We start from the raw sequence: 25,513 nt of genomic DNA, 5'->3' as shown, positions 1-25,513 counted from the left end.
AAATTTTTACCAGCTCCTCCTTTTACCAGTCTCCCCTGGCCTAAAAATCCATGGAGCACTTGATATCCGATTTTAATCGCGCATGCACTCGTTGATGCTGTTCCAAACGTGAAATTGGTCTGTCAGTTCATCGCGCCTGTTGCTACGACACAGTTTCTCCCCCCCTCTCTACCCTGCTCGCAGGTATACCTGTTACTCGGAAGAGCAACGGGCTTTAGTTGCTTTCGATCAGTGTCTTGGATCGGAAGTGTTCATTTTTCAGATACACGATATCAAGTGAATATTCACAGTTCGAATCATTCGTAAAAATCATCGTATCCATTTTAATTCGAACTTTCCATAATCAGCACACAGTGAGAGGCACACCGTACAAATGAATTTATAGTCGAGACAAAGGAAAAAAAGTTGCAACAATTATGGAGCGAATCTACATACAAAACCTGATCATGACATATACTTTATATCTCATTGTGTTTTGCATGATATTTGTATTGTACAGACTCTCCTCTTTCGTGCGATCTGTGCATCTTAAGAACTGCAGTAGTATAGTGTAGAATAAGTCAGACGTACAAAATATAAGACACTACTGTTGTTGCATGAAAATTTAATGAAGTTAAACTCTGTTTTTGTGTCATTATTAGCTAACTGTGATCATTAAATTTTATAATAATAAAATAATTTTATGATTTATTCACTGCCACAGTAGTATAATGTGAAATTAATCAGACAGGCAATTTATGTGACAAACGTGCATTGATTTATTTTCTTTAAATAACAAAATTTCAATTATATGAAAGGGAAGATTTTTTGACATTAATTTAATAAGTAATTTATTTGTAGACTTGGCACAGATTGAACTGAAAGAGTGATAGATGATAATATTACCTTCTCAAATGAAAGCAAACTGTCCGAATCGCGCTTTTCAGTAAAATTGACGATTGTTTTGATAAAAATGAAAATAATTAATCGTAATGCAATATTTAACTAGCCAGTCGTTACACAAATATCTTTATTCGTTTCAATGCTTTCCCGTTGCGACTGCTATGCAGCGCGAAAGCATCTTTTGTTAATGATACGAAATTCTCTGGGTAATTGCTTTCTAGGTAGAGCACGGCCTGGAGCTGACAATCCGGAGTTCATTTCAATCTAAAATTGGTTGGTAACGGTGAATGAAACCAGCAGTAGAATGACGATAAATATTCTAAATCCGTTTAAGTTTCCATCGTTATCAAACGAGCGTAACATTATCGCTACCTTCCCAATTATGTTTTATGACTTTGTTCGTTCATAACCAGCGCGATACCAGCCTTCCGTTTGACCAGATAGTTCCTCTTTCTACGTAAAACAGCCTCGTAGATCCTTTCTTCTTCGTACAAAAAGGTTCACGGTCATTTTTCCTACATACGTACGCGATACGATTGAAAAAGAAAGAAAAGGGGACAAGATTTCAAGAAAGGAGCAGAAACACGAAATATTAAAACAACAGGAAACTTTCGATATTGCGAATATAAATTTTAACGAATTTATATTTGCGATATAATTTTGATAGCGAAAAGAATTACTGAATGAAAAATTGAAATTTTTCTTTTCGAATTATCGACGTCAGATTAAATATAAAATTTTTCATTATTAGGGTTAATTAAGTAACAGGGTTTGTTTTGATGATACACGAAAGTCTGGTTACGCGTTGGTGTAAGAGAAAGGTACGGTTAGTTAGAGCGACAGTAGTACAGGAGCGGAGTAAGTCAGACATGCGCTCTTAAGAAGGGAACGAGCGGTAGTGAAATAGCTCGAGAGCAAAACCCACGTTTCAGTTAGTCGCGTGTGCTGGCACGGCGCGCACATCTTTGCCGAGGAGGCTCGATATTTTTTAACAATGGAAACTTTTCATCTCGTAAAGGAAATAAAGCTGGCCGAGGTTCGAATTTAACGGGAACACGCGGTATATAATTTCTCCGTGATTCTGACAGTGAAAAGATGAAGCGAGCGTCGAGATTCGGAAGGGACGGGTCGAACACGAATCACGGGACCGGTAGGAATTCACGAAAGTGCGCCGATAGCCTGACTTTAATGAGATTCGTGATGAGAATAATACGGGCTATTCGTTGGCACATTTTACCCCGTCCCCGTCGTCAGAAGCATTAAATGGACGATTTCTTTTAATTGTCCCCACTGGAACCGCTCGTAAATCTATCGTTAATCTACTTTTAATGTTCGTCTAATGGTCGAACGAAGACGAACAGACGTGTTTTCGACAGTTTTCGGACACGCCAGTTAACGAAGAACAACGATCGGTCCTATTAAAGGGAAACACCGTGTTCGTGCCGCTTTTGCTTCAAGCGATCCTGTCTCAATTACACAGACTGGCGAAATACACCTCTTCTCTTTAAAAATTACCAATTCCGTGTTGAGAGAGAGAGAAAAAAAAGAAAAAAAGAAAAAAAAAAGAAAACTTGTCCCGTTGCTTCTTTCCAAAGTCTAGACGAATATATCTACGCGAAGTACTCGTAAAAGTTTGTTCTGGCTGTGATCCAAAAAATCGAATAAGTATCTGTGTTAACAGCGGTGTTTAAAATCCTGTATTTCGGTGTGTCTCCCCGATATTGATGTAACAAACATCTCATAGCATTCGTGAATATTGCCGAGCGATATCGTTAATTGCCATCCGACAATTAGCAATCGAAACGTTGCTCGTTCAAGCGAAATAATGACGGAATCGCCGATACCATCAGTCAGCAACGCTCAGATCCAGACGCAAGATGAGAGGAGCGAAAAAGCGGAAAGGGCTATTCTTCTGGTAAATTATTATACTTGCTGTTCGATACTTTCGTTTATCTTATCATAATCGTACATTTATCGGGGGATATTAATTATTTGTATTTGAGGTCAGCGACTACGCATCTGTTCGACGATTACACGGTTTAATATTACTCTAATCGAGCAATATCAAACACGAAGAATTTGCTATTTTCCGATACGGAAAAATATGAAATTTATGTAATTTAGAAAAATTTTATTCAAATCTCTAATTCTCTTGTTCTATTTTCGATCAGATTAACGTAAAGTGTCGTTTATTCCATGCACGAGGAAACAATCGTTCGAATAAGCGGTTCGCTCGGTTTATCGTCGGAATAATCATCGGTCACGTAACAAATTGCTCGGTTTATGATCACGGCGATGTTTAATCTCCGGTTGTCGCGTATATCACAGCAACTGTTACATATCGCGGGAAACCGGGTTAATCGCGGGTTTCGCTTTTATTTTTCTAGCAAATTCAGGAGATCAACGGGCAAGTGGCCCAGTACCGTGATCTGCTGTTAAGCATCGGGAAACCGCGGGACTGTCCGGAACTGCGTGAGAAAATTCGGCGAGCACGACGGAACTGTGTAGAAACGTGTAAAAACACGTCCCAGCTTTTACTGCCACAAGTAGGAAAGTACGTATGCCATTCTATGTTTCAAGTTTTTTTCTTTCTTTATTATAAATAGAAGTACGCGTGCTTTTGACGGAAAAAAAATTGCTGCGTCAGCTGTATCGTTGACTCGTTTCACTGCGGCGACTAGTTTTTCTTCTTTTTTTTTTTCTTTTAGCTTCGTAAATTGTATTAAAATTTAAGATTGAAAACTTGATTTCGCTTGGACTTTTTTTTTTTTTCAAATCAAGGATGCAATGACGTACGATATTAGCGATGCAAATTTTATTTCGTGTACATTGGAATAATGAGAAAATTTCAAATCAAGTGTACTGAAATGGAAACGATGGACCGAAATAGGTTAATAACATATTTTTCATCGATAATGAAATAAAAGATCGATTTTCGGGGGGGGGGGGTGTGTATTAAACTTGCTAATCGTTGAGAAGAAAATTGAGAAAGCGTAATATAAAACGGAGGGAAAGAAAAGAAAGGGGAGAGCGAACGATTGATTAACCAGTTTATGTCAATTACTCGGAATCGAACGTTAAACGAAGACGTCATAACACACAGAGAACACTCGAATTGCTTCCTGTTAATGAGATTCCAATTAACGGGATGAAATAGATTGCAACGATAGAAAGCAAGCCACGATCGTGTACTTCCCTATTTTTGTTAAGGGATAACTGAAAAGAAGGATTCTGGAGGATGATACTGGAAAACGCGGCGCCTTAGCTCGGAAATCCCTAAATAAAAGCTATTGTCCCTTCTCTATTGTGCCGGAGGATTTATCAGACTTATTACGATCCTGTTTTTGTTCCCCAAATTACATCCCCTTAGGCGCGGCGCAAATCGATTTCTTAAGGGTAAATTGTTCGCTTTTCTTTCCCTACGCGATCGTCGCGATAATCTTGGGACAACATTACCAGCTTCTGAAAAAATAATCTATCGAACTTTCTTATTCTTTACCGAGCCTTTCGATTATCGTGATTGAGCCGTGTGTGAAACAGGCAAGGAAAAGGCACGGAATAATAGTATCAGAAAAGTTCTGTTACTTTGAAACGTGCCCGGCAAAGAATGTTATCGATTCCGGGGATTGCTTTCCTAGAAAGGTAAAAGTGACCAAGGTCTGGTCACCAAAGAACCCTCGGCGTCTTTGTGAAAAAAAGATTCTCCTACAGGAGTTCGCCTGTTCCGACGAGAAGTTAAATGTTTCACGAGTTTCCATTCCCTTCCAGGTCCTCGTTAATTCGTCTCCCCGTTGATTTACAGCGGGAAAGTTGCCGGAAACGGTCGGGCTTCTCGGCTCGTTCGATGCAAATGTACGTCGCGCAATTTTCCCAGAACTTCTTTGATAGAAAATCAAAGAAAATCCCCTCGCGAATTGGGAACGAGTCCTACGGTCGAACGGTCCGAATACTGCGCATTCGTTTATCCCGTCGTCCGGTTACATAATTTCGGTTAATTACAGATCGCGTGTGCCCAACGCTCGCATCCCTATTCACGTAACGTCGCTGCGTAATTTCTGTCACATTCCAAACGTCAAACACACGCTAATTGCGATTTAAACGTCGCTCGGACGGTAATTCTATGCAAATTAGCGATGTGCGGCCCGACTAATACGTCGCGTCGGGTTCCCGACTATTCGGGTCGGTTCGGATAACATCGGACGGACTCGGCCGGGTGTCCGATGCATTCGTGCAGTCGGGTAGCCCGGTCGGATAAAGTCGGGCAGACTCGAACGAGCTCCCGCGGGCCGCGGCCTAATTCTTTTATGTGGAATTTTGGAATATGATCATTTTTATGTGGTAAAATAATACTTGTGACGAATTTATTTGAAATAAATTTCATTCCATACCACCTGTATGTTCATTTTATACAAAATAGATTTCGAACATGCTTATTGAGTTGGGTCGCGGGCCGCGTCCGAATCTACCCGACTTTATCCGACCTGACCCGAAATAGAACACCCGGCCGAGCCCGCCCGTACGCGTAATATCGGGTACCCACACATCCCTAATGCGAATCGTGTCCGCGACGATGTTTGATTATTCGAATTAGGGGGCGAATTTCAAGGGGATAATCAACGACTTCCTGAAAACGCTTAAAAACCTGCCGTGTTTGATTCATCGCGCGATCAATTTTTACCAATACCTTCGTGAGATATGGCAGCCGTATCAGGCGCAATGTATCTTACGAAATCACGCGAGTTTCGTATCAGTTAAACGACACGCGACGCGGAACACTCTTCTTGTTTCATAAAAAAAAAAAAAAGGAAAGAGAAATTGGCAAGGGTATGTGGAATAAGCTGTATCCCTTTTACAACGCCTCGAAATGGCTCGAGAGATAGCGTATCGCGCACGATTTTCCAGAAACGTTTATTGCGAAAGTCGCCTTTGCGGCTGCAATCGAAAGCGCTTTTTTTTCCATAAATTACGGGCAACGAAACACGAGTCGTCGTTGCACGACAATCGACCGATCGTTGCCAGCTTTATTCCACCGTTAATATACGGTGTAACCGGCAATGAAATATGTAACCGGAAGTAACGCGGAAATGAAATTCGAGGAAGCTTTCCCGATAAGAATTGGAGACCGCGATCGGATGGAAAATTGTACGATAAACGTCTCTAACAGTCTCGAGCAGCTGGCATTAAACAGGCTTGAAATCGATGCCTCCTACTTTCCAGCGTTTTATTAGATTTTTACGATACTAAATAATGGCTTTCGACGAGACGACCGGTCGGGGATAGCATGGAAAACATCTTTCCCTTCGACTATTTGGGACAAGAAAGATACGTGAATAATGGATCCTTAAATTTTTCTTATTTATCATCTTGTATCTTAAAAACAGCGAAACTACCCCTCTACAAATTTACGTTCAGACAATGCCGTGGGTTATATCGTAACTCAAGGGAAAAGAAAAGAAAGTGAACGTGGGACTTGAAGAGCGATATCCGTTGTAGATTCAGTCTCCACGGTAGACTGTAAAAGGTTAAAAAAGAAGGAAGAAATTTTTCCACCCACCTAAGCTTCCCAGAGAACAAGCGTTTCTTTCGCGATCGCAATGTACCTCGTTATAATACCGTGATCTTATACCTTACCTCGAGAAGAAAAGAAAATAAATGGCAGAAAGTAACGCGGAAACAGCCCCGTGACGATATAAATCGCTCGGATTTTCTCTCGAGTTTACTGGAACGACATTAAATATTTCTCGTTCGACGAACGGAAGGATTAAAAGCGCCTCTTTAATACGTAAATCTTCTTTGTCCGACGGGGAACAATCGCGAAAAATCGCGGCTTGCCTTCGAGTTTCCTGAACCGAGAGGTTCGTTAAATTTTGGCTTTGAAACGAAGTAGATAACTAAATAAGGATCGGAATAAGCTTAGATCTTCTAAAATGCAAATTAGCTTCCCTTAGAATTAAATAACACTATTCATTTAATATTTCATCCCTCCTAGGCAAGTAGTACAAGTCAACGAATGAATCGGCCGAACGTTATCGAAAATTTTTAATATTCTGATTTCAGGACTACTGACATCGGTATACCCGTAGACTGCCCGAATTTAATGCTGCTATTCTACGTTTCCCAATTGTTCCTACGCGAACTGTTCAAAAGTGAGCGTCTGATTCGCAGTGTTCCGATGGACATGAGCGAGTACGGTAAGTTCACCAACCCTCTTTCCTTTAACTGGAAGATAAATTGAACGGCGTACAGCTTCGGCCGAAACATTTTAATTAACCGGAGCTTTGCGAGGAATCTCCTATAAAGCAATAAATTCACTTTCGTCGAAAATCCAGTTACACGAGACGCGTTACGCGTGACAATCGAATACGAGCTTAAAAAATATCGTCGAACCGGATTAACTTGTTACCCGGTTCGATATTTCCATCGGGAAAACGTCATTTTCTTTAGGTATAATAAAAAGCAAAGAGATATTGTCAGCGTCGTTTGTTACATCGCGATGGGCGACCGTAAAAATATTTTTCATTTTTTTTTCCACTCCCGTTTCAGAAACTCGAACCGGCCCATCAAACATCGGCAACGTGATCTCGCAGATACTTCTGTGCAAACAGATCACCCCGAACTTCTACGAGGAGGAGTTGGGCAGCATCAGAAAAGATTCGGAGGAAATTCGAGAATTGATCAACGAGCTGCAAGAGTTCATGCCCCAATCGGACGGCGATATAGGTACTGTCGTATTTCTGGTTATCATCGTTCATCGTTACGGAACGAATTTTGTTTCGCGACAACTCGCTTGCCTCACCGTCCTATCCACGATCGAATTTATCCCGGTTACTCGTCCTCGGGGATGATATTACAAACGCCATCGGTTATCAAAGCACAGAATATACACTATCGCTCAAAACCATTTGCCCGTCCATACTCTGTCGTATTTATGACACACGCGTCTAACTTTACTTTCGAAAATCTCATCCTCGGATGGCGGACCATGGGGAAAGACCTAATTTTAATTTAGTTTGGGTTGCAAATTTTGGGCTCTACCTATTTAGATAATTCTTAAAATAATAATTATGTATATTTTTAAATGACTCAAGCGTTTAACTATTCTCTTGAGAAATCTCACCCTCGGATGGCGGACCATGGAGAGAGACCCAAATTTAATTTAATTCCTGTTCAAAATTTAAGAATCCACCTATTCAGATAATTCTTAAAATAATAATTATGTATATTTTTGCTTATGAATGACTCAGACATCTAACTATTCTCTTGAGAAATCTCGCCCTCGGATGGCGGACCATGGAGAGGGACCCAAATTTAATTTAATTCCTGTTCAAAATTTAAGAATCCACCTATTCAGATAATTCTTAAAATAATAATTATGTATATTTTTCTTATAAAACTCCGCAGTCAGAAGGGAGCAACGTTTGCGATACGTTTTACTGTCGATCCCCCTGGAACGTAAACAGTGCCGTTAATTCGATTAGCAGTTTCTGCGAACTGGTCGCTCTATTCACCCCCTAATATCTCACACCCTCCCTCGATTATTCTTTCCATTCTTCCTTCTCCCTATTCCCGTGTTCCCCTCCGCCTGCACCCTCTTCTTCTCTATTCAACTGTCTCTAATCGGGTTACTTCGGAGGCCAAGGTCTGGATTTCAAAGGAGTACAATTTCTCCGTCTTCGTCTGTTCGTCTACGTCTTACCTCGTCGCACTTAAGTTGCCATTGATTCAACGGAACAAACGTATTACCTTCCGACAGGATAAAGCATCTAGGTATAGGGTTTATCCGGTTCGTCTTTCGGTCGACTGGTACACAGTGACCTTAATTATCCGTCGATGTAATGAGCGAATTCGGATGCGTCCCTCTGGTCCATGAAACGAACCACCGATATCGTCGTGCATCCGCGACCTTCGATCCCGTAACCGGCAAATTCGAAACTTCGAACGCTTATCAAGGGAATAGCGGGGGGGTGAGGGAGGGTGCGGAAGGAGGGCGAATCGGTGCGACAGGACGGAAGAAAGACAGGGAGAGAACGAGAGAGAGCAACGTTTGACATTGAACGGGAAACGGGTCAAGGTCGAGCGGAAACACAGACTTCCTTCTGGCTGTGTGTTACGGACGGGAAATTCACGCTCCAGAGAGAACGTACGCGGCTACAGAGGGAAATAAAGGGATAAAAACCAACAACAAGGAGAGAATCGTTGGACTCGTAGATAAAATTTCGAAAAAGGGCCGGCTCGAGTGTTGTGCACCAGGCGTGACGAGAGAATTCATTTCAGGGGGGAAAAACTCGGTGCTGAACCTCTTGGAAGAAACGAGGCGGGAATAAAAAGGAACCCGCGCGGTTTAGTCGCAATCGAATTCGAAGGAAACCAGCTTAGCGGACGCACGTGCGACTTTTAAGGGATTCTTTGAAAGTAGCTCGTGGTAAATTAGGGATACAAAGAGGGGTGGAATAAGCCCAATTGATTCTAGAATCTCAACGAAATATTTTCTACTTTCTTTTATTTAAAAAGACACTCCTCTACTTTTGTTATATTTCCCTGTATACCCAGATGATTAACGTTATGCACCGGTGTCTGTGCGTGCACCTGACGGATATGCACGCGTAACGCGCACAGGGAGGGCAGGGAAATAAATATGCACAGGCGGAAACCGCGAGATCATTATTTAACGTTAAACAGAGAGCGGGTCAAGGATAGACTGCGTTCCCTCTGTTCTCCGCGAAAACGTGAATTCAACGGACACGGAAAAAGGGTGGGAAATCGGTGGGTTTGAAAGGGGAAATATGCACGACCACCGATAAAGCAATTCGAGCCACGATTTGCGAAACAATTTAAACGGGCAAGGTCGGGGAAACCTTTAGCACCAGGTAAACTCACCAAAGCTTCCACCCATGTACTCGAAACACGCCGCGGCGCCTGGCCTACCCTTTATTCATTCTCGTCCCCGAATCCTCTGTTTGTCGCGACGAAATTAATATGTATGCACAACGGCCACGTATCATCGGCGTTTCGCGTCGATCGGGGTCAAGGACGAGAGGAATTCGTTTTTGTGCCAATAACGAGAACCGGAGATTACCATCTTTCTTTAGATGAAACCTCATTTTCAACGAATCTTACCCCAACGTTCTTACCTTCCCCGGTAATTTACCTACCAGCTTATTCGTAACAATGAGTCGTGGATTTTCGACCGGACGCCTCTTTGAAATTCACAGAAACGTACTTTATCGCCGGCGATCCTCGATGAAAACCTCTCGTGATTTTACGACCGATGCAAAAGGCGAACGCGAAAGGGGCTCAACGAGGAGACGTCTCGATTTATTGCGATCGCCGCATCGCACGAGTTAAGTCGTTCTTTCATCGCGCCCTGTCGCGGCTCGCATGATTTTCCCCTATTGCTGCACTTCCCTCCGAATTTCACCCACTTCCGCGAGACTAATCTCGAGGATCGTTCCGAGGGTACGAAAAATTCTTTCTACGACGCTTTGACCAGTGGAATTAAAGAAATTCGCGGCGATCGGGTAAAGGGAAAGTGGGTGAAAGTAATCTGGGTCGCAGAAGGAATCGCGCGTTATCAGAGATGATCGATACGATCGAGCAATTAGAAAAGAATTCAATAAAGTCGTAAGGGAAAATATTTCCCCCTTCCCGATTGGTCTCGTTAAGCCTTAGGTCGTTATCAATTATTAAGGTGCTATTTGATTTTTAATTTCGAGGGGAACGTTAAAGAGAATCGCTCCAAACAGAAGCGTATTTACCGGAGCTTCCGTTCAACGGAATTACCATCCATTAAATAATTACGCAGGCAACTTAGCCTATCAACGTCCGGGAATGTCAAAGTATCTTCTTCCATTAACTGAATTTTAACGAACCAAGTACAATAATCGACGTTATTAGAGACGAATAATACCATTGAGGATGACGAAGCTGAGATTGTTTCTTTCTGTTTCTGTTCACAGAAAAGTACCAGGCTCTGCATCACAGCGGAAACAGAGGAAATCGTGGGAACGGAAAACGAGTTCAAAGAAACCGATGGAATCACATCAATGATAGATCTAATAGATCAGTTAGACAATCGTCCTACTTGCACGAAGCTCTGAATCTTTTCTGTTGCACCGCGAGGGCCAATTACGTTTAACTTAACGCTGGAAGGAGCAAAAATTTCGTTCGCTTACGTGTTTATCGTTAACGAAAAAAATATGGATCCTTTGAACCTTCTGGTGTTAATCGATTTCATTTCGTCGGCATTCTAAGAGACTGCCAGCGTTTCGCTTTCGAGTAAGTCTGAGTTGATCACTGAGTTGTTCAACAAGCATTCTTCTTATCGTTCTACACACCGGGCCAATTTTAACCCATAGACTGGCTGAAGTTACCAATCGATTTGGTTCTTGCCACCAGTTCGTAAGTGAAACAGTAACCGAATAACCGAGATATAATTTGAATAATAGTTGTGGTAACAATGGTTTATTTGAATAATAGAAACTCGTGTTTCCAGACAAATGGATAGGAGCACGAAATCTGACTATTATGTTTCGTGATGTACACGAATGTACGTATAATTAAACACTCAGCGATGGTGTTGATAACAAAAATTTAATAAAAGTTTCGATCATTCGTTTTACGAAAGTTTCATTTGACTAAACGAAGTCATCGCCGGTCTAAGGATTAAATGTCCGTGAAGAATCTTGGATTCGACTAGTCTGGTAGACGATAAGAACCTGATACAAGCTTTATTTAGTTAATAAGATACAGATCTATAAATATAGATATACATATACATATTCTGCGAAGATATTTTTTTAAAGGAGCTTCATTTACAGAGGAATCGTTTGAAGTTGAGTATGAACCGAATTAATAATACGATCATAATCGTATCGATGATCGACCAATCAGTTTCGTGGAAAAATAGATGTTAAATGTATATCGCTCTTTGATCTGCACCGATTATCAATCAATGGTATTTAATGGATAAAAATATCAAAATTGCAAAAAAAAAAAAAAAAAAAACAGCCCCCCTTCTAAATGTTGTGCGATCTGATCGCGTACTAACACGATCATACCTACGCGTGTTCTTATATAGCATCTACCGAGGCACGAATTTTTCCGAACGTGTACTCGTGACTATTCGTGTCCTACCCCGCGATATTTGAATTCGATTAATAAAATCTCTGTGGAAAATGATGGGTACAGATGAAGAACGAGCATAAATATTTTGCCGACAGTGTACATTGTACAGAAAGCTAGAGAAATGCGTCAACTCGGAAAGTAGAAAGAGAAATGCCGATCAAATTAGACGTTAATGAATCCAATAGAGGACCAAATTGAACCACGCGCCGCTCGTTTGCGATAAAACTGACGCGAGAGAATTATTTTAACTATGAAATTTTCATGTTAATTAAAGCTTGACAGAAATATCCTTTGTTACTATTGTTATATTATCGTTCACGTGTTAATTAACAAAGAGAAGTAATTATAAAAGTCACTCTTATGGTAAACGAGCAATGCGCATATATACACGGTTTGTTTTAATGTTAAATACATATATTATTGTATGAATGTTTTGAAGAAAAAAAGATATACATATGAATGTATTCACATAAATGTATATGGTGTTAGTTTTATGACCATGCATAACACTAATACTGATAAAATACTAATTCTGGTTACTAACCTATTATTCATGATATTCAACAATAAATCTGGTACACATTTGTGCGTCCACAGATACAACAAAATGGTTAGCTTCTTAAATTACGTAGTATTGGTATTTACATTATATTAATGTTAAATAGAATGAAAGAAGTAAATTAATTAATTATAAAATAATTAACGACCAAAAAATGAGAAAAAAGCAAAAAGTATAACTTTGTGAAATTTCTTCGTGGTAATAATTTTGTGTATGTTGCGTTCAATTTATTTGTCGTATTAAATAGAACGATTCAAAGATAAATCAAATGTAATGAATAAATAATAGAAGAGATATCTGTAAAACTGTCAGCTGTGTCACATTAAACAAGGACGGATAACAGGAAACTACACATATCGATTGATAATCTAATTGATATTGCACAAAATAGCATGAAAGATAATATATATGTTATCAATGTGTGTAATCCTAAACGTGCTGTCCATATAATAAATGTTTCTACAGCTAATTAAATTGGCGGTACGAAAATACTAGGGATTGTTCATCCAACATCTTTACCGATGAAAAGTATAATTGTCAACTTCATCACGTTTGAAAAATAATAAATGGATCGCTATATATTAAAACCTCATGTTGAATTTTAATGTTTTAAAGAAATGTTTAACATACCTTAACAATGATGTTTGAAGAATACTCCATTTACAAAGTAATCAGCTTTAACGCGCCATTTTCGTGTTAGTTGGTACCAATTGTCGTTCAATATTATAACAACACATTTTCGCCATCTTACAACTGTCAAAATCACATGAATGCATTAAAACTTGAAACAGTTAACTTAGAATAAGAAATAAATGTAATATAAATTATGAAACAAATAAAAACTCACCTATTCACGAGCGAATCACTTTGCAATTTTATTCTACTTCCTAACTACTTTCTATTCTACACTACTATTCTTACTATTCTACACTACTTTCCGAACAAAATTTTGCGCACTTTCAACTTGCGCCCTCTGAAGATGGCGCTTTCTATCAAAAGGTATATATGTGTTCTCTACCCACACATATGAAATTGGTCCATCTTATATAATGGTAAATGTGTAGAACCACATTTGTCGTTCTCGGATTTTGTTAAAGTGCTGTTTAAAGTATAGAACCATGTCTTTCAGCAGAGTAATTGTAAGTAATATCACATTCGTAACTTATTACCTTTTATCAACCTGCAAGTAATACATAAATCAATGATTTTAAATCTTCAGTGGCAAAATTAAGTATTCTGACAACTCAATTATTGAACTGATAGAATGAAAACACTGAGTTCTAAGAACAACTTGTAAAATTAATAAAAAATATTTGTTTTTTAGGCAAGATCGTTCAGTAGCAGTTCCATTGCTCAACAAATGGTTAAGGTACATTTATTAACTCCATATTAAATGTAAACTTACATAACTTAAAATAATATCTTTGATTTATATTCTGATCATTATTAATTTAATTTCTGTACGATGTTAGCCACCAATTCAAGTATTTGGAGTTCAAGGAAGATACGCTACAGCACTTTATTCAGCTGCTTCAAAACAAAAGACACTAAATAATGTTGAAAAGGATTTATTAAAATTCCAAGTACGTATAATATGTATTGTATTTTATATAATAATGAATTAAAGTTCTATATTTTTAATTTCTCTACTATGATAGGAACTTGTAAAAACTGATAAGAAGCTACATGAATTTGTGAAAGATCCATCAATAAAACGAAGAGACAAAGCTGAAGCACTTAAATCAATTGCTGGTAAACTCAGCCTGGCTAAAGAAACTGCAAATCTATTGACTTTACTTGCAGAAAATGGAAGACTTGGACAAGTAAATGGTATAATTAATACATTTAAGATGTTAATGGCTGCTACCAGAGGTGAGGTTGTATGCGAAGTAATTACTGCCAAACCACTTGATGCTGATATGAGATCTAAGCTTGAGAAAGCTCTAAGAGGATTCTTAAGCAAAGGTCAAAATATCTTATTAACCGCAAAAGTTGATCCTTCCATTATTGGAGGTATGATTGTATCAGTGGGAGATAAATATGTAGATATGAGTGTTGCTACTAAAGTTAAAAGGTATAGTGAAATTATTGCTTCCACAGCATGAACAGTTTTTATAATATTCAGTGGAAACGAAAAGAATAATCTATGTATAGATGTTGATCTAGATGTTCATTAAATAACATGTACATCATTAAATAATAAATTATTCCAAATCTACTTGTTCTTAGTAGAAAATTGTTTTTCATTTCTTGAAATAATTTTATACACACTGAACCTTTATTCCATTTTATGGGTATAAATAATAAAAATTACGAATAAAGTATAATTGTTTTATTATCTAAAAGTGTGACTTTCAATATTTTTTCACGTTTTAAATTAATACGTAAATCTATCCATATAGAATAGTACATTTTTTTTAACATCAGCAGAAATTACAGTTTTGTTTGAAATTTATGTCTACATTTACAATGAAATTTACAATCTTCAGAGGATTACCATATTAATAAATCTAATACTGATTTGCAAAAATTTGTATTAACATTTATATTGTGATAAGATAACTACATATAATATCATTTTTACTTTCAAATCTATTTGTCACAAAAATTCAAATTGGAATGTTATATGTAACACTAATATCATAAATCCAAGGTACTTCTATATTATTTTAAATGTGTAACAATACACAAGTAATACTTGACAACAATAGATCATAAAAAAGTTCCTCGCCATTTTCCATTCAGGAAAATATTCATTAATTCGAAAACATTAAAATAAAAATACGATTGCAATATTTTACAGTTTAAATAAAATAAAAAAATATGCATATATACTCAAATAAATAGTATTCACTGAACATGATTTTCAGAATTATTATAAAAATGCAAATTGCACTGCAGCAAGACTAGAAAATGCGTTATTAAAATTTCAATTTTGTATGCAAAAACTTATACACAATAGTGCTTTGATTTCAATATATGAAGACTGTTCGTTAGATGTGCACAAAAAATGAAAAACACATCTATTTAAAACCTATTATTTTTCAAACTATAGTTAAAAGTTAATGTAATTTTATCTAAAATAATGTATTATTTTATCTTACGTTGTAACTATAAACATATCTTTCTTCACTAAAACCCAATCTTCGTCTTCCAATGTTGTTGACATTATAGACTCTGTTGATACAACTGAAAATATAAATATTTTCTGAAACCTGAAAAGGTACATTAGCAATTGACCTTATTATACTTACTACGAAACTGTACTTCTACATTGCGTCTATCTGTATCACGATCATTCGTATGTATTGAAGGATCGTTTAATTTATCCTGTAGTAACTTCTTCCTACATTCACCTAAATCTTCCAACTTCTTCAACTCAGTTCGGTAACTAACATCTTCGTCTCCAGATTCAGTTTCAGTATGATCACTATGTTCATTGTATTCATTTTGCTCATTTTTTTCTTCTGCTGAAGAACCATTGGAATGTATTTTACATTCGGCACACGTAGTTGAATCGATAGACTCGGACACATTTGAATTAGTAGCAGCAATTTGGCTACTTGTCATATATTTCGATAAATCGAAATCCAACACGTCCGCCAAAAGCTTTTCTTTATCTTCTACATCACGTTGAATGGATTCAAGATTTCTATCGGTTCTCAGTATGAAATCATCGTCGATACTGAGCGTTAATAAGGAAGAGTGTGTAGTCTTCGCATCATTAGCATTTAATTTATCCTTATTAAAAACAGACAAATCGTCAACATCGGATAACGACGAACAATTTCCATTTCCATTCATTATTTTATTGCGTGATTTTTTAAGTTTCTTTTCTGGAGTGAAGACAACGTCTTCAAATTCTTGCTGACTAATCTTTTCAAATATTTGCCTTCTATCGTTATACCTTTCATTCTGTTCTACATTTCTTCTTTCAGCAGGATCATTATTATCCGTTACCGTGTCACGATCCGATAATAATGAAGTATTTGAATTTAGAGGCATCGTTGGTGATTCTTCGAGAGCTTCTTCTGCATTTGCAATTGAAGTTGCATCGGTATCAGCCGTAACAATCGGTACGATACTAAAATGATATACATGATTTTAAATATGCAACATTAGTACACGAATAGTAAAAATAACATTTTATTTTAATACTTTACCCGACGGATTGAATAATATTAGTTGGGTTGATTTTATGAAAAGGGATGGCTGGCACTATTGTGCTTTCTTTCAATTTAGAAGTTAATTCTAATATACCGTTAGTAACCGGTTTACTAATTTCGGCCAATGATAAAAGCGGATCTATTGTATTTCTTACTTCTAAAAGTTAAATTTTTATTAAATATAAACAGACAGGAATTACAAGAAATGTTAAGGTAAAAATTGCTACCTGATGAGAACATATTAGTATCCGGACAATATGCAATACGTATGATGTTTCTTTCTCCTTCCAAAACAAATATTTCATCTTTTGTACAAGCAACATCAGTAACACGACGTAAATCTGTTACAACAGACATTATAGCAATGGTCTGTGGATTTACTACATATATAACTTCATCGCTGTATGTAATCAATAAATCTTCACAGAAAGGTAAGATAACACCGAACGTTGGTTCCCCACGATTTCTTTTAGAACTCTCTGGTGCAGGATTTAAAAGTTCCACTTGCGTATGACCAGATCGGACGGCATCCTTAAGAATATCTTTCGTAAGATCAATCAACAGTAAAGAACATTAAAATAGTAATATAGTTTTATACAAACTTTAAAGATCAGTGTTTTCAGAACAGTTCCAGTTTTGTCAGCCTGCCATAAACGTAATCCAGGTCTACTAGCATATATTACTAAATCTTGACTGTAATTTTGTCTACAACCAAACACAGCACCTAATTTTCCTAATCTAAAATATGTATATATTAAATCATCATGTATTACATTTCAAAAAATATCATACTGTTTTATTTTAATACTAACGTTTTTCGTTCTTTTTGACCAACTTGTGTTACTTTTCCATTCTCATTTCTGTTAACTAATATCGTACGTAATGTCGTCGAAACTAATAACAAGCCCTGCTGGTAATTCAATTGTACTACTGCATACTTTTCATTTAGTAATTCTGATGACTTTGACAAATGCTATTAACAAATTTGTAAGAGAAAGATATAAGAATATTGTAAGCAATGATATCAAGTTATTATTTAATTTTCTATATACCATATAAAAGTCAATTTCAGTAAGTACTACTAGACCATCTTGATCCCCACTAAACAACTTCATACCATTCTTAGACCATTCAACTGTTGTTACTGCACTATTATGCAAACCGCTTATACTGTATCTTTCTACCTGCTTTTTCTGCTTTGGTTTCAAACTGTCTGGTAATGAAGCTGGTGGGCTTTTAGGTATCTGAAATACAGTCACCACACCATGTTCATTGCCAGCAGCAACCATATAATCCACAGTTGATATTACTTGGATGCATGTGATTTTTGAATTAACATTCTGAAAAAATAAATAACATCAGTGACAAAATAAATAACATCAGTGACCCAATAATTAACAATGTTGTTTTAATAATACCTCGCATCTAAGTCTTTGGAGATCTTGTTTATCTCTATCAAACCAATATACTAATCCATAATTAGTTCCAATAGCTATGAATTCAGGCACAGCATCAATACAAGTAAAATTAATGTTATGTGTAAAAAGCCCAGTTTGAATCTTTGCAGGTATTTGTTCAAGAAGCATAGCCAGAGGTGCCCATTCTCGTAAAGGACCACCATCCTCGCGCATAGGAGTTGTCATCTTAAGTGTCACCTACATAACATAATTGTTTCATAAACATAATTTATATTGCAAATAACATAGTTTATAATAGCTTATAAAATAAATGTAACATAAAAAGTTTATACTTTTTTAAGTAACTATTTTTCTTAGTTAAAACTATGTACTATCACATTGCTTATTAATACCAAGCTACACTGTAATGTCATTATAGTAGAAATGACATGTAACAGTTACTTTTAATAACTCGTCATTATAAGTTGTAAAATATATTGAATTACTTCTTTATTAAACGCGGTTTATAGAAAGAGATATAATACTATTCGATTATATTTTCTTCTTTGCACTGTATACAGTAATCATCTTTTATTATGTATTATAATATCCCATGTAATGTCATCTCACAATACTGTAATTTATAATAGCAAGATTGTACGCATACGCCTTCACATACCATAAACCACGTCACCTATAGAAAAGCAAAAGGATAATTTTAACAAAAATCGTTATACTGCTTTTATTCGCAGTTAACATTGAAAAGTGAAAGTAATGCAAATTAACTTGATAAATACAACTGTGACTTAAGGAATATGCGAATCATGTTTGAGTTATTAGTTGATAAGTTATCAGAAAATAACAATTGTGAAGAAATAAGTTAATAAGTTTCATATGAAGCATAAAATTATTAAGAATTCCTATTAGTTATGATTTCATACATGTATTATTTAAATTTTAAGTTTGCATAGAATAGTATTTATTCATATTTCATTTGTGAAAAACACTATACAGTATAAATGATTAATGAGCAAATGCCACGACTGAGTTGCATCGAGGACGCGCGAGTTCCGCTATTAATATTTGTTTAAATATATGAAGTTATGATTATGTGGGAAAAGGAAGAATGTTTTCTTTTTTCTTTTTAATCACTTACGCTTTGGCTATGTTGTTCTAGTTAATTTTTATTAAATCATTTTCCAGTTTTTTCATGTTTCCAATTCTTCGGGACTTTTTAACAGTTGATAATAGATGGCGCTAAAAATAATTTTCAATTTGAATATAAATATGATTTTCTTATCAATAAAGAGCACCTCGCTAAAAAAGGACCAGGAAAGGATTCTAATTAATCTTCGTAAAACATTTAATACTATGTATAAATTATTAAAACTTAGCTATCTCTAAGTGCAACATATAGGTCTAGATTTTTGATATTTTCAAAAAGCGATTGCATATAAAAACAGAAGACTTTAATTTAAATTGAATATAAAGAATTATACAAAATAACCGAAGCAAAATTTATTTCATATATAAAACGATTAATTGTCTTATCATGTACAAACGATATTACTAATCACTTTTTTTTTATAACAAACAAAACAGCTTCACACAACATTAGGAAATGTGGGATTTACTAACGGGATCTCACAAAAAGTCATTATGAAATGAATTTAATTTAAACATTATACAGCCGATGACAAAAGTGTAATGCTTTCATTCTTACTGCCTGACTGGTTGTAAATTGTTATTCTTTTACAAGTATCTTATAATTATAATAATAGTATAATATTAATATTATATCAGACAGATTCACACAACGTTCGCAGTATGAAAAGTGTTGTTTTTTTTTGTTCCTTATATATTTTGTATTCCTTTTACGTTCCTTTCTGCTAATGTTTACGTTCCCCAATGACTAATACATGTAGCGCAAATACTTAGTAGTCGTTTTCGCTTAAACGTGAAAAATGTGTAAAAACGCGAACCTTCGACGCGACGACGGTATAGAGCATTATTTTGGGGAAGGGAATTTGCGTACTGTTTTTTCACTTGATTTCTCTCATTAATATTAATAATTTTGGATTTGCTGAAATACTCCTAATTCCTGTCAGTGGCTCGGAGCTTCTCTTCAACAGCTTCTTCAGAGGCCTCTGAAAGGTCTGTTGCCTGTATATACTTTTGCACGCCAACTAAGGACTTTTTCAAAGCGTCGAAAGAACTGGAGTACAACATCTTCTTCTTAACTTTAGCCGTGTCGGGACACCACGACATTAAGAATAACTTTTGCTTCTTAGATGCCTGAAAAATCAAAAGGAATGTCAATTGAATATCCCATCGATCATTTTTAACGTTATACAACAATAAAAATGTTACCTCGGAAGTACCCTGACACTGATGAGTATATTCGAAATCGAAAAGGCCATAGCGACATTCTCCGCTACCACCTTTCTGCAAATCTTCGAGGAAAGCGTCGTAAGCTGCGTCGCGAGGTCCGATAACTTCAACGTCAATTTGCTTCTCGTCTTTAATGTAGAAGATTACATATCGATGCTTTTTGTCTTTTTTAATCTCCTCGTACGTCGTCTTACAAACATCGGCTACTGTTACTCCGGATGCCTAAACAAAGAAAACAAAACAAAACAAAACATCATTATTATTAAAATTTGTAATTTCAATTTTTGCTGTTAAATACTTATTGTCCTAAGCATCACAGCTATACCTGTAGCGATATCCGATATATGATAAGATATCGACTCTGCACCGATAGAAAATAGAAAAATTTCTAGTAACCTGCAATCATTATCAGTACCGTAACAACGAATTGGGCGCGATACTGATTGTGAGTCACAAGATTGCATAATGGCTCGATAAAAAGCTTGTTTATAAAACTTAATCCTACCTGTTGAAACTGATATCGGCTACAAGCAACTAGTGACTCTGTACGATTTTATAAGACCAGTTAAGACAAACATTTATAACATTTTCAATCCTATCGTAAAAATTATCACAGTACGATTACGATCGTACTTGTGTTTGAAAATCCTTCAAAGAGCAGAAGATATCATTGTTTAATTTCTTATCTCCGCTTCGTTTCTTTAAATAAACAATATACATACAGTGGCGCGCAAAAATATTCGGACACCGTTTAAAACAGAATACCTCGTTTAAAATTGGACCAAAAGACTCGAGGTTTCTCGAGAAGCTATACAAATTAATTTACTAAGATTACAAATTGTCGAAATCGGGGAAAAAATAGTAAAAGGCAATTTTTTAACTTTTTTATTTGAGCCTGTAATTAAAATTTAAAATACGACATTTGTAAATTTACAATTAATTAAAATTTTCGAAAATCGCGACTTTTCACCTAAGAACGTGACTAGTTATGTTCTTAGATGAAATGTCGCGATTATCGGAAATTTTAATTACTTGTAACTTCACACTGTGTATCATTTTTAATACCAGGTGAACAGGCGTTACAAGCATGGAGCATGTTTCTGCACATTAACACGTACATAACACGCGTTGGAGAGTAAAGAGGAGGCCGTGCCAGTATCAACACTATCAGTATTACGCGCGTCGTGTTAAGTCTGCCCGTTTAAGCTTATTTCGCGGGCAAACGTAGGGGACGTACCGAAATAAAGTCTTCCCACGCACGAATCCGACTCTAAAAGAGATCCGACGTCCATTTCTAAAGTTATCCCTTGCTTTTCGGGCACGTGCCACACGGTACAGAGCTCCGTCCGCCTGCGTCTTTCTTCCACTCGGTGGAAATATGTGAAATACCATGACCATTGGCGAAGCCAGGTGGGGATTAAAGAAGGGTGTGTCCAACACCCTATCCCCCATCAGAAATTATTACGATAAGTAAAAAAATATTAGGAGTCCGTGAAAGTCCCGCCAAAATTCGAACTGGAACCTCAGGGCGGTAGCTAGTCACGCTACCCCCCTGCGTTAATAAGTCTGGGGATTTCAACACTCCACTAGATATTTTTTGGCGCATTCATTAGGTGAAATTATGAATAATAAAAAGGTGAAGGATTTAATTAATTCCAGAGAAAAATTTTAATTACGCCAATGACCATGACGCGACGCTCGGTTGAAAATCCTGTATCGAGGGGAAGGAAGTTAACACATTACCGACGGGGCATTTTCATATTTCAATAAAACGAGGATTCTCGTTTCCTGTCGGTAATGCGTTAAAAGAGTGGTAACGCGCCATAGACGCGCGACACGCACGCAGAGTGAAAAGTTCGAAGTGGGATAGTTATTTTTGAAACGGCTTTCGTCTAGGATCAACGTTCATCGGATCGAAACTCTATTCAAATTGAATATATAAAAAGAAACATCCTTGTATTTCCAAGAATCGCGTGAAAACGGAACAGATGTGACCGTGGTAAACAACAAGTTGCAAAACCGCTAAAATTAGTCGCATAAAATGTAATTCGATATTTGAAGTTAAAACGGATACTTTGCCAGCGCATGTGTCACTGTATTATTGTAAAATTTGTTATTCACTGAAATGATCTTTCATGCTTGTTATTTGTAATTATATATATTATATTCGAACAGTTTTGTCTACCCTTGGAATAACGAACGTAAGGGTCGGATCGGGGTGCAAAAGGGTCGACGAAAAGTGTAACGTGGTTGGAGGACAGCCAGTGGATGGAGGATGCAATCCCTCGGTCGATATTCTGACACGATGGGGGATGCCGGTTAGAGCCAGACTTGGCTCCCTCTAGGGCGTTGTTGTAAACGTCTCTTGTGTGTGGCACAAGGTCAAACGGAAGATGATTCACCGACGAGGAGCGACACGGTCGATTGTTCGACTGTCGAGAAAACTGGTCATTTACACGTACAATTTTATACACTGCCGCTCGGTCCGTTAATTGAAACCAACAGGAAAAAGAACAGCAAATATTTGGCGCGTGTCGCAAAATAAAGAAAAGAAAAAAAAAAAAAATGTCGAAGGAACATGTTTACCAGACCTTGAATAAAAACTACCATCGAACAGTACGGCTGTATTTGAAATCCACTGATTTCAGCTTTTAATTGTTTAAATATCTTTTATCTCTAACGATAATTTGGTGTTTAATACGTGTAATAAAATATGTGTTTAATGAGTGTCTGAAACGTTAATGCGAGTGGGAAAAAAGCGATACGATGACGAATAAGAAATAGCCAGTAAGATTAATCATAATAACGTCGAAGATAATCAGCTTATTCACCACATTCGCGAAGGCGTCAGTGAACTTTGAGAGTCACTGGCCTGCAAGAACCGACCTCCTTACGGGCTCATTGAATTTTTCCCTCTCTACCAGAACTCTTGTAGTTCACTGTCATCCGCAAAGCGTGAGAGGGGAGGGAGGGGGGTTAGTTTCGCAAGGAAACCCAGCTCTTCATTACCAAGGATACCGCGTCTATCGGTAACCAGCATAAATATTTAAAATGTATTCGGAGAATGGTAGTTACTACTTGTGCTAGTTTCGAACAGTTCATTCTCTGTCGCCAATTTGCCGGAAACGAAACGCGACTGCTATTTAATGAATTCTTCCGGAACTTTGATAACTGTATCGTGTATACAACTAATCAGTTTAAAAGTTAAATTATTAATTTATCAAATGAAATTTAATGCCAACACATTTAAATAGTTTACGTTCGCTCATTAAATAACAGCGAAATCAAACTATTCCACACTGAAACGGATTTATTAGTGTCGTAAGCACTTTTCGTTTATGCAAGTTCATTCCACATTTGTATAAACACGACTGATAATGATACCGTCTGTATTTATCTATTAACTAAATGGAATATAAAGTAATAGGTAATGTATGTTTGAAAAGATAAAAGTGAGCACCGATGCAGTCGGCGAGATAGTAAGCGATCGATAATAAAATTCGATATTTCGACATCTTTAAAGATTGGAAGGAAATTTCAATCTGGCATAACGTACGTTTGTTATATAAATTTTTGGCAATTACAACGCAAATTCGAGAAATGTTTGAGCTCAATACGAAACTGTACGACGATAATAGTACTTAAATATACTTTATAAACTCCGATGAAATCGGTGCTTAACGGGTAGAACAAAAGCAAATAATATTTACTCAGTTGATACTACTAAAATTGTATTTGAAAACTGTACTCCACATGTTACTACTATTACCGAATAATTTTTTAATGCTGAAACTACGTCAAACGATTTACAGTAAATCGGAACATGTGGTGCGAAAAAAGAAATTTGGAAAAATGAATAAAATGAATGTTCTAAGGAACAAGCACCTTTCTAATTAAATACTTCAAACAATTAAAAAGAATTTATCGAAACAATTACCGTACAACGATACGTTGTAACGTAACTGGAAATTGCTACGTTTCCACGACATATAATTTTCTCCCGTCACCGATCACAATAATTGCTCTTCGAAGTATTTGACTGTCGTATCGCGAAACTGGAAATGAATCATCCGTTTCCTGGAAGCAAGGAATCGCGATTGGCACATAAAAATGCACCCAACGTGAAAAGTCTGCCTCCCTCGTTCGTTGTATTAAAAGTATGAAAATCGTTTGCACAGGCAATTCCAAATAAGCCAATTGAAAGTAACGAAATCGGTCGATTGGTGTGGCCAAATGAAGAAAGCCGTCGTTCTCGCGGCGTATTGCCGGGACAGAAATGGCGACCGGCGCGTCTGCTTCGGCCATAACCACAAAGTAAGCCGTTTACCGGTTCCCGAAGGATCGGCGACATTTTTTTCAAAGTAGATACATGCACAGTATGATATTTACCATTTTGTGATGTCGTAGCCAGTAAGAAGATTCACGTAAACAAGCACTTTAACCTACACTTTCACGAGAGCCTCGGTCTGGTGGAACTGGATAGGCGCAGTGTCCAGTCGCGGGGGTCGCGGCTCATGAACGAACGGGAAGGGAGGCTCCTCTCTCAGCTAGCTATCTGCGAATCCTGTATCCCTACGCCTGCGCGCGCGCACTCTGATTAACTCTGTCTTGATTGGCCGATTTGTGACTAACAAAAAGTCGTGATCGGATATACAAATACTTTTCTAGAGAAAATCCAATAATAAATCGTATATTTCAAACGCTCTATACTTTTTATGATAAACCAACGAATTATAATCGGTTAAGCATGAATATTCCTTTCAAGCCGGTAAGATTGTTCCAGTGCGCAAGCGTTGTGTGATGCGGTCATGCCGGTCGTTTATATACCATTTAATTTCAATTGGAATACGCTTTTCTTCTAGGTTATCTTAAAAATAAGAACGTTCGATAAGTTCCTTGATACCTTAACATAGGCATAAAATAGATTTGAGTAACAACAACGTGTTATTTATGTGAATTAATCATTGATGCGACCTGCCGGTCTTATTGACCAA

The 25,513-nt window shown here is 37.0% G+C and overlaps 5 protein-coding genes across 9 annotated transcripts in view; 2 read left to right on the top strand and 3 right to left on the bottom strand.

The window, feature by feature from the left end:
• The window catches only part of LOC117600027 (neurotrimin), a 35,193-nt gene extending 21,678 nt beyond the window's left edge, over positions 1–13,515 (bottom strand). Inside the window, exons 1-2 of the mRNA XM_034314947.2 lie at positions 13,413–13,515; positions 13,196–13,318 (exon numbers count right to left, since the gene is read on the bottom strand). The gene's annotated coding sequence lies outside the window, so the exon portion shown is untranslated. The remainder of the gene's footprint in view (positions 1–13,195; positions 13,319–13,412) is intronic.
• Positions 1,835–11,893, top strand: dcma (decima). Its single transcript, XM_034314948.2, has 5 exons — positions 1,835–2,797; positions 3,270–3,436; positions 6,940–7,073; positions 7,426–7,602; positions 10,839–11,893. The coding sequence occupies exons 1-5, from the start codon at positions 2,708–2,710 to the stop codon at positions 11,015–11,017; spliced, it is 747 nt and encodes a 248-aa protein (XP_034170839.1). The 5' UTR covers positions 1,835–2,707; the 3' UTR covers positions 11,018–11,893.
• A 33-nt stretch (positions 13,516–13,548) lies between the features above and the next one.
• Positions 13,549–14,801, top strand: ATPsynO (ATP synthase subunit O, mitochondrial). The gene is made up of 4 exons (XM_034314949.2): positions 13,549–13,704; positions 13,890–13,934; positions 14,038–14,148; positions 14,224–14,801. The coding sequence occupies exons 1-4, from the start codon at positions 13,684–13,686 to the stop codon at positions 14,668–14,670; spliced, it is 624 nt and encodes a 207-aa protein (XP_034170840.1). The 5' UTR covers positions 13,549–13,683; the 3' UTR covers positions 14,671–14,801.
• Positions 14,802–14,992: 191 nt separating this feature from the next.
• LOC117612003 (uncharacterized) lies at positions 14,993–19,632 on the bottom strand. Of its 5 annotated transcripts, XM_034340590.2 has the most exons (10): positions 19,285–19,632; positions 18,808–18,822; positions 18,150–18,386; positions 17,784–18,071; positions 17,544–17,704; positions 17,334–17,469; positions 16,959–17,262; positions 16,729–16,888; positions 15,820–16,649; positions 14,993–15,754 (listed from the first exon to the last, which is right to left on the bottom strand). In XM_034340590.2, the coding sequence occupies exons 2-10, from the start codon at positions 18,808–18,810 to the stop codon at positions 15,666–15,668; spliced, it is 2,208 nt and encodes a 735-aa protein (XP_034196481.2). In that variant the 5' UTR covers positions 18,811–18,822; positions 19,285–19,632; the 3' UTR covers positions 14,993–15,665. The 5 variants fall into 5 exon arrangements, with proteins under 5 accessions (XP_034196481.2, XP_034196485.2, XP_034196480.2 ...); XM_034340594.2 differs by lacking the exon at positions 18,808–18,822; XM_034340589.2 differs by lacking the exon at positions 19,285–19,632 and having other exon boundaries at positions 18,808–18,950.
• A 150-nt stretch (positions 19,633–19,782) lies between these two features.
• Positions 19,783–25,069, bottom strand: tsr (Cofilin/actin-depolymerizing factor homolog tsr). Its single transcript, XM_034340596.2, has 3 exons — positions 24,909–25,069; positions 20,499–20,741; positions 19,783–20,423 (listed from the first exon to the last, which is right to left on the bottom strand). The coding sequence occupies exons 1-3, from the start codon at positions 24,909–24,911 to the stop codon at positions 20,223–20,225; spliced, it is 447 nt and encodes a 148-aa protein (XP_034196487.1). The 5' UTR covers positions 24,912–25,069; the 3' UTR covers positions 19,783–20,222.
• Positions 25,070–25,513: the final 444 nt, after the last annotated feature.

The sequence above is a fragment of the Osmia lignaria genome, chromosome 15 (assembly GCF_051020975.1).
Source record: "Osmia lignaria lignaria isolate PbOS001 chromosome 15, iyOsmLign1, whole genome shotgun sequence".
In the NCBI taxonomy this organism is placed as follows: Eukaryota; Metazoa; Arthropoda; class Insecta; order Hymenoptera; family Megachilidae; genus Osmia; species Osmia lignaria.
This window is presented reverse-complemented; position numbering and strand designations above follow the sequence as displayed.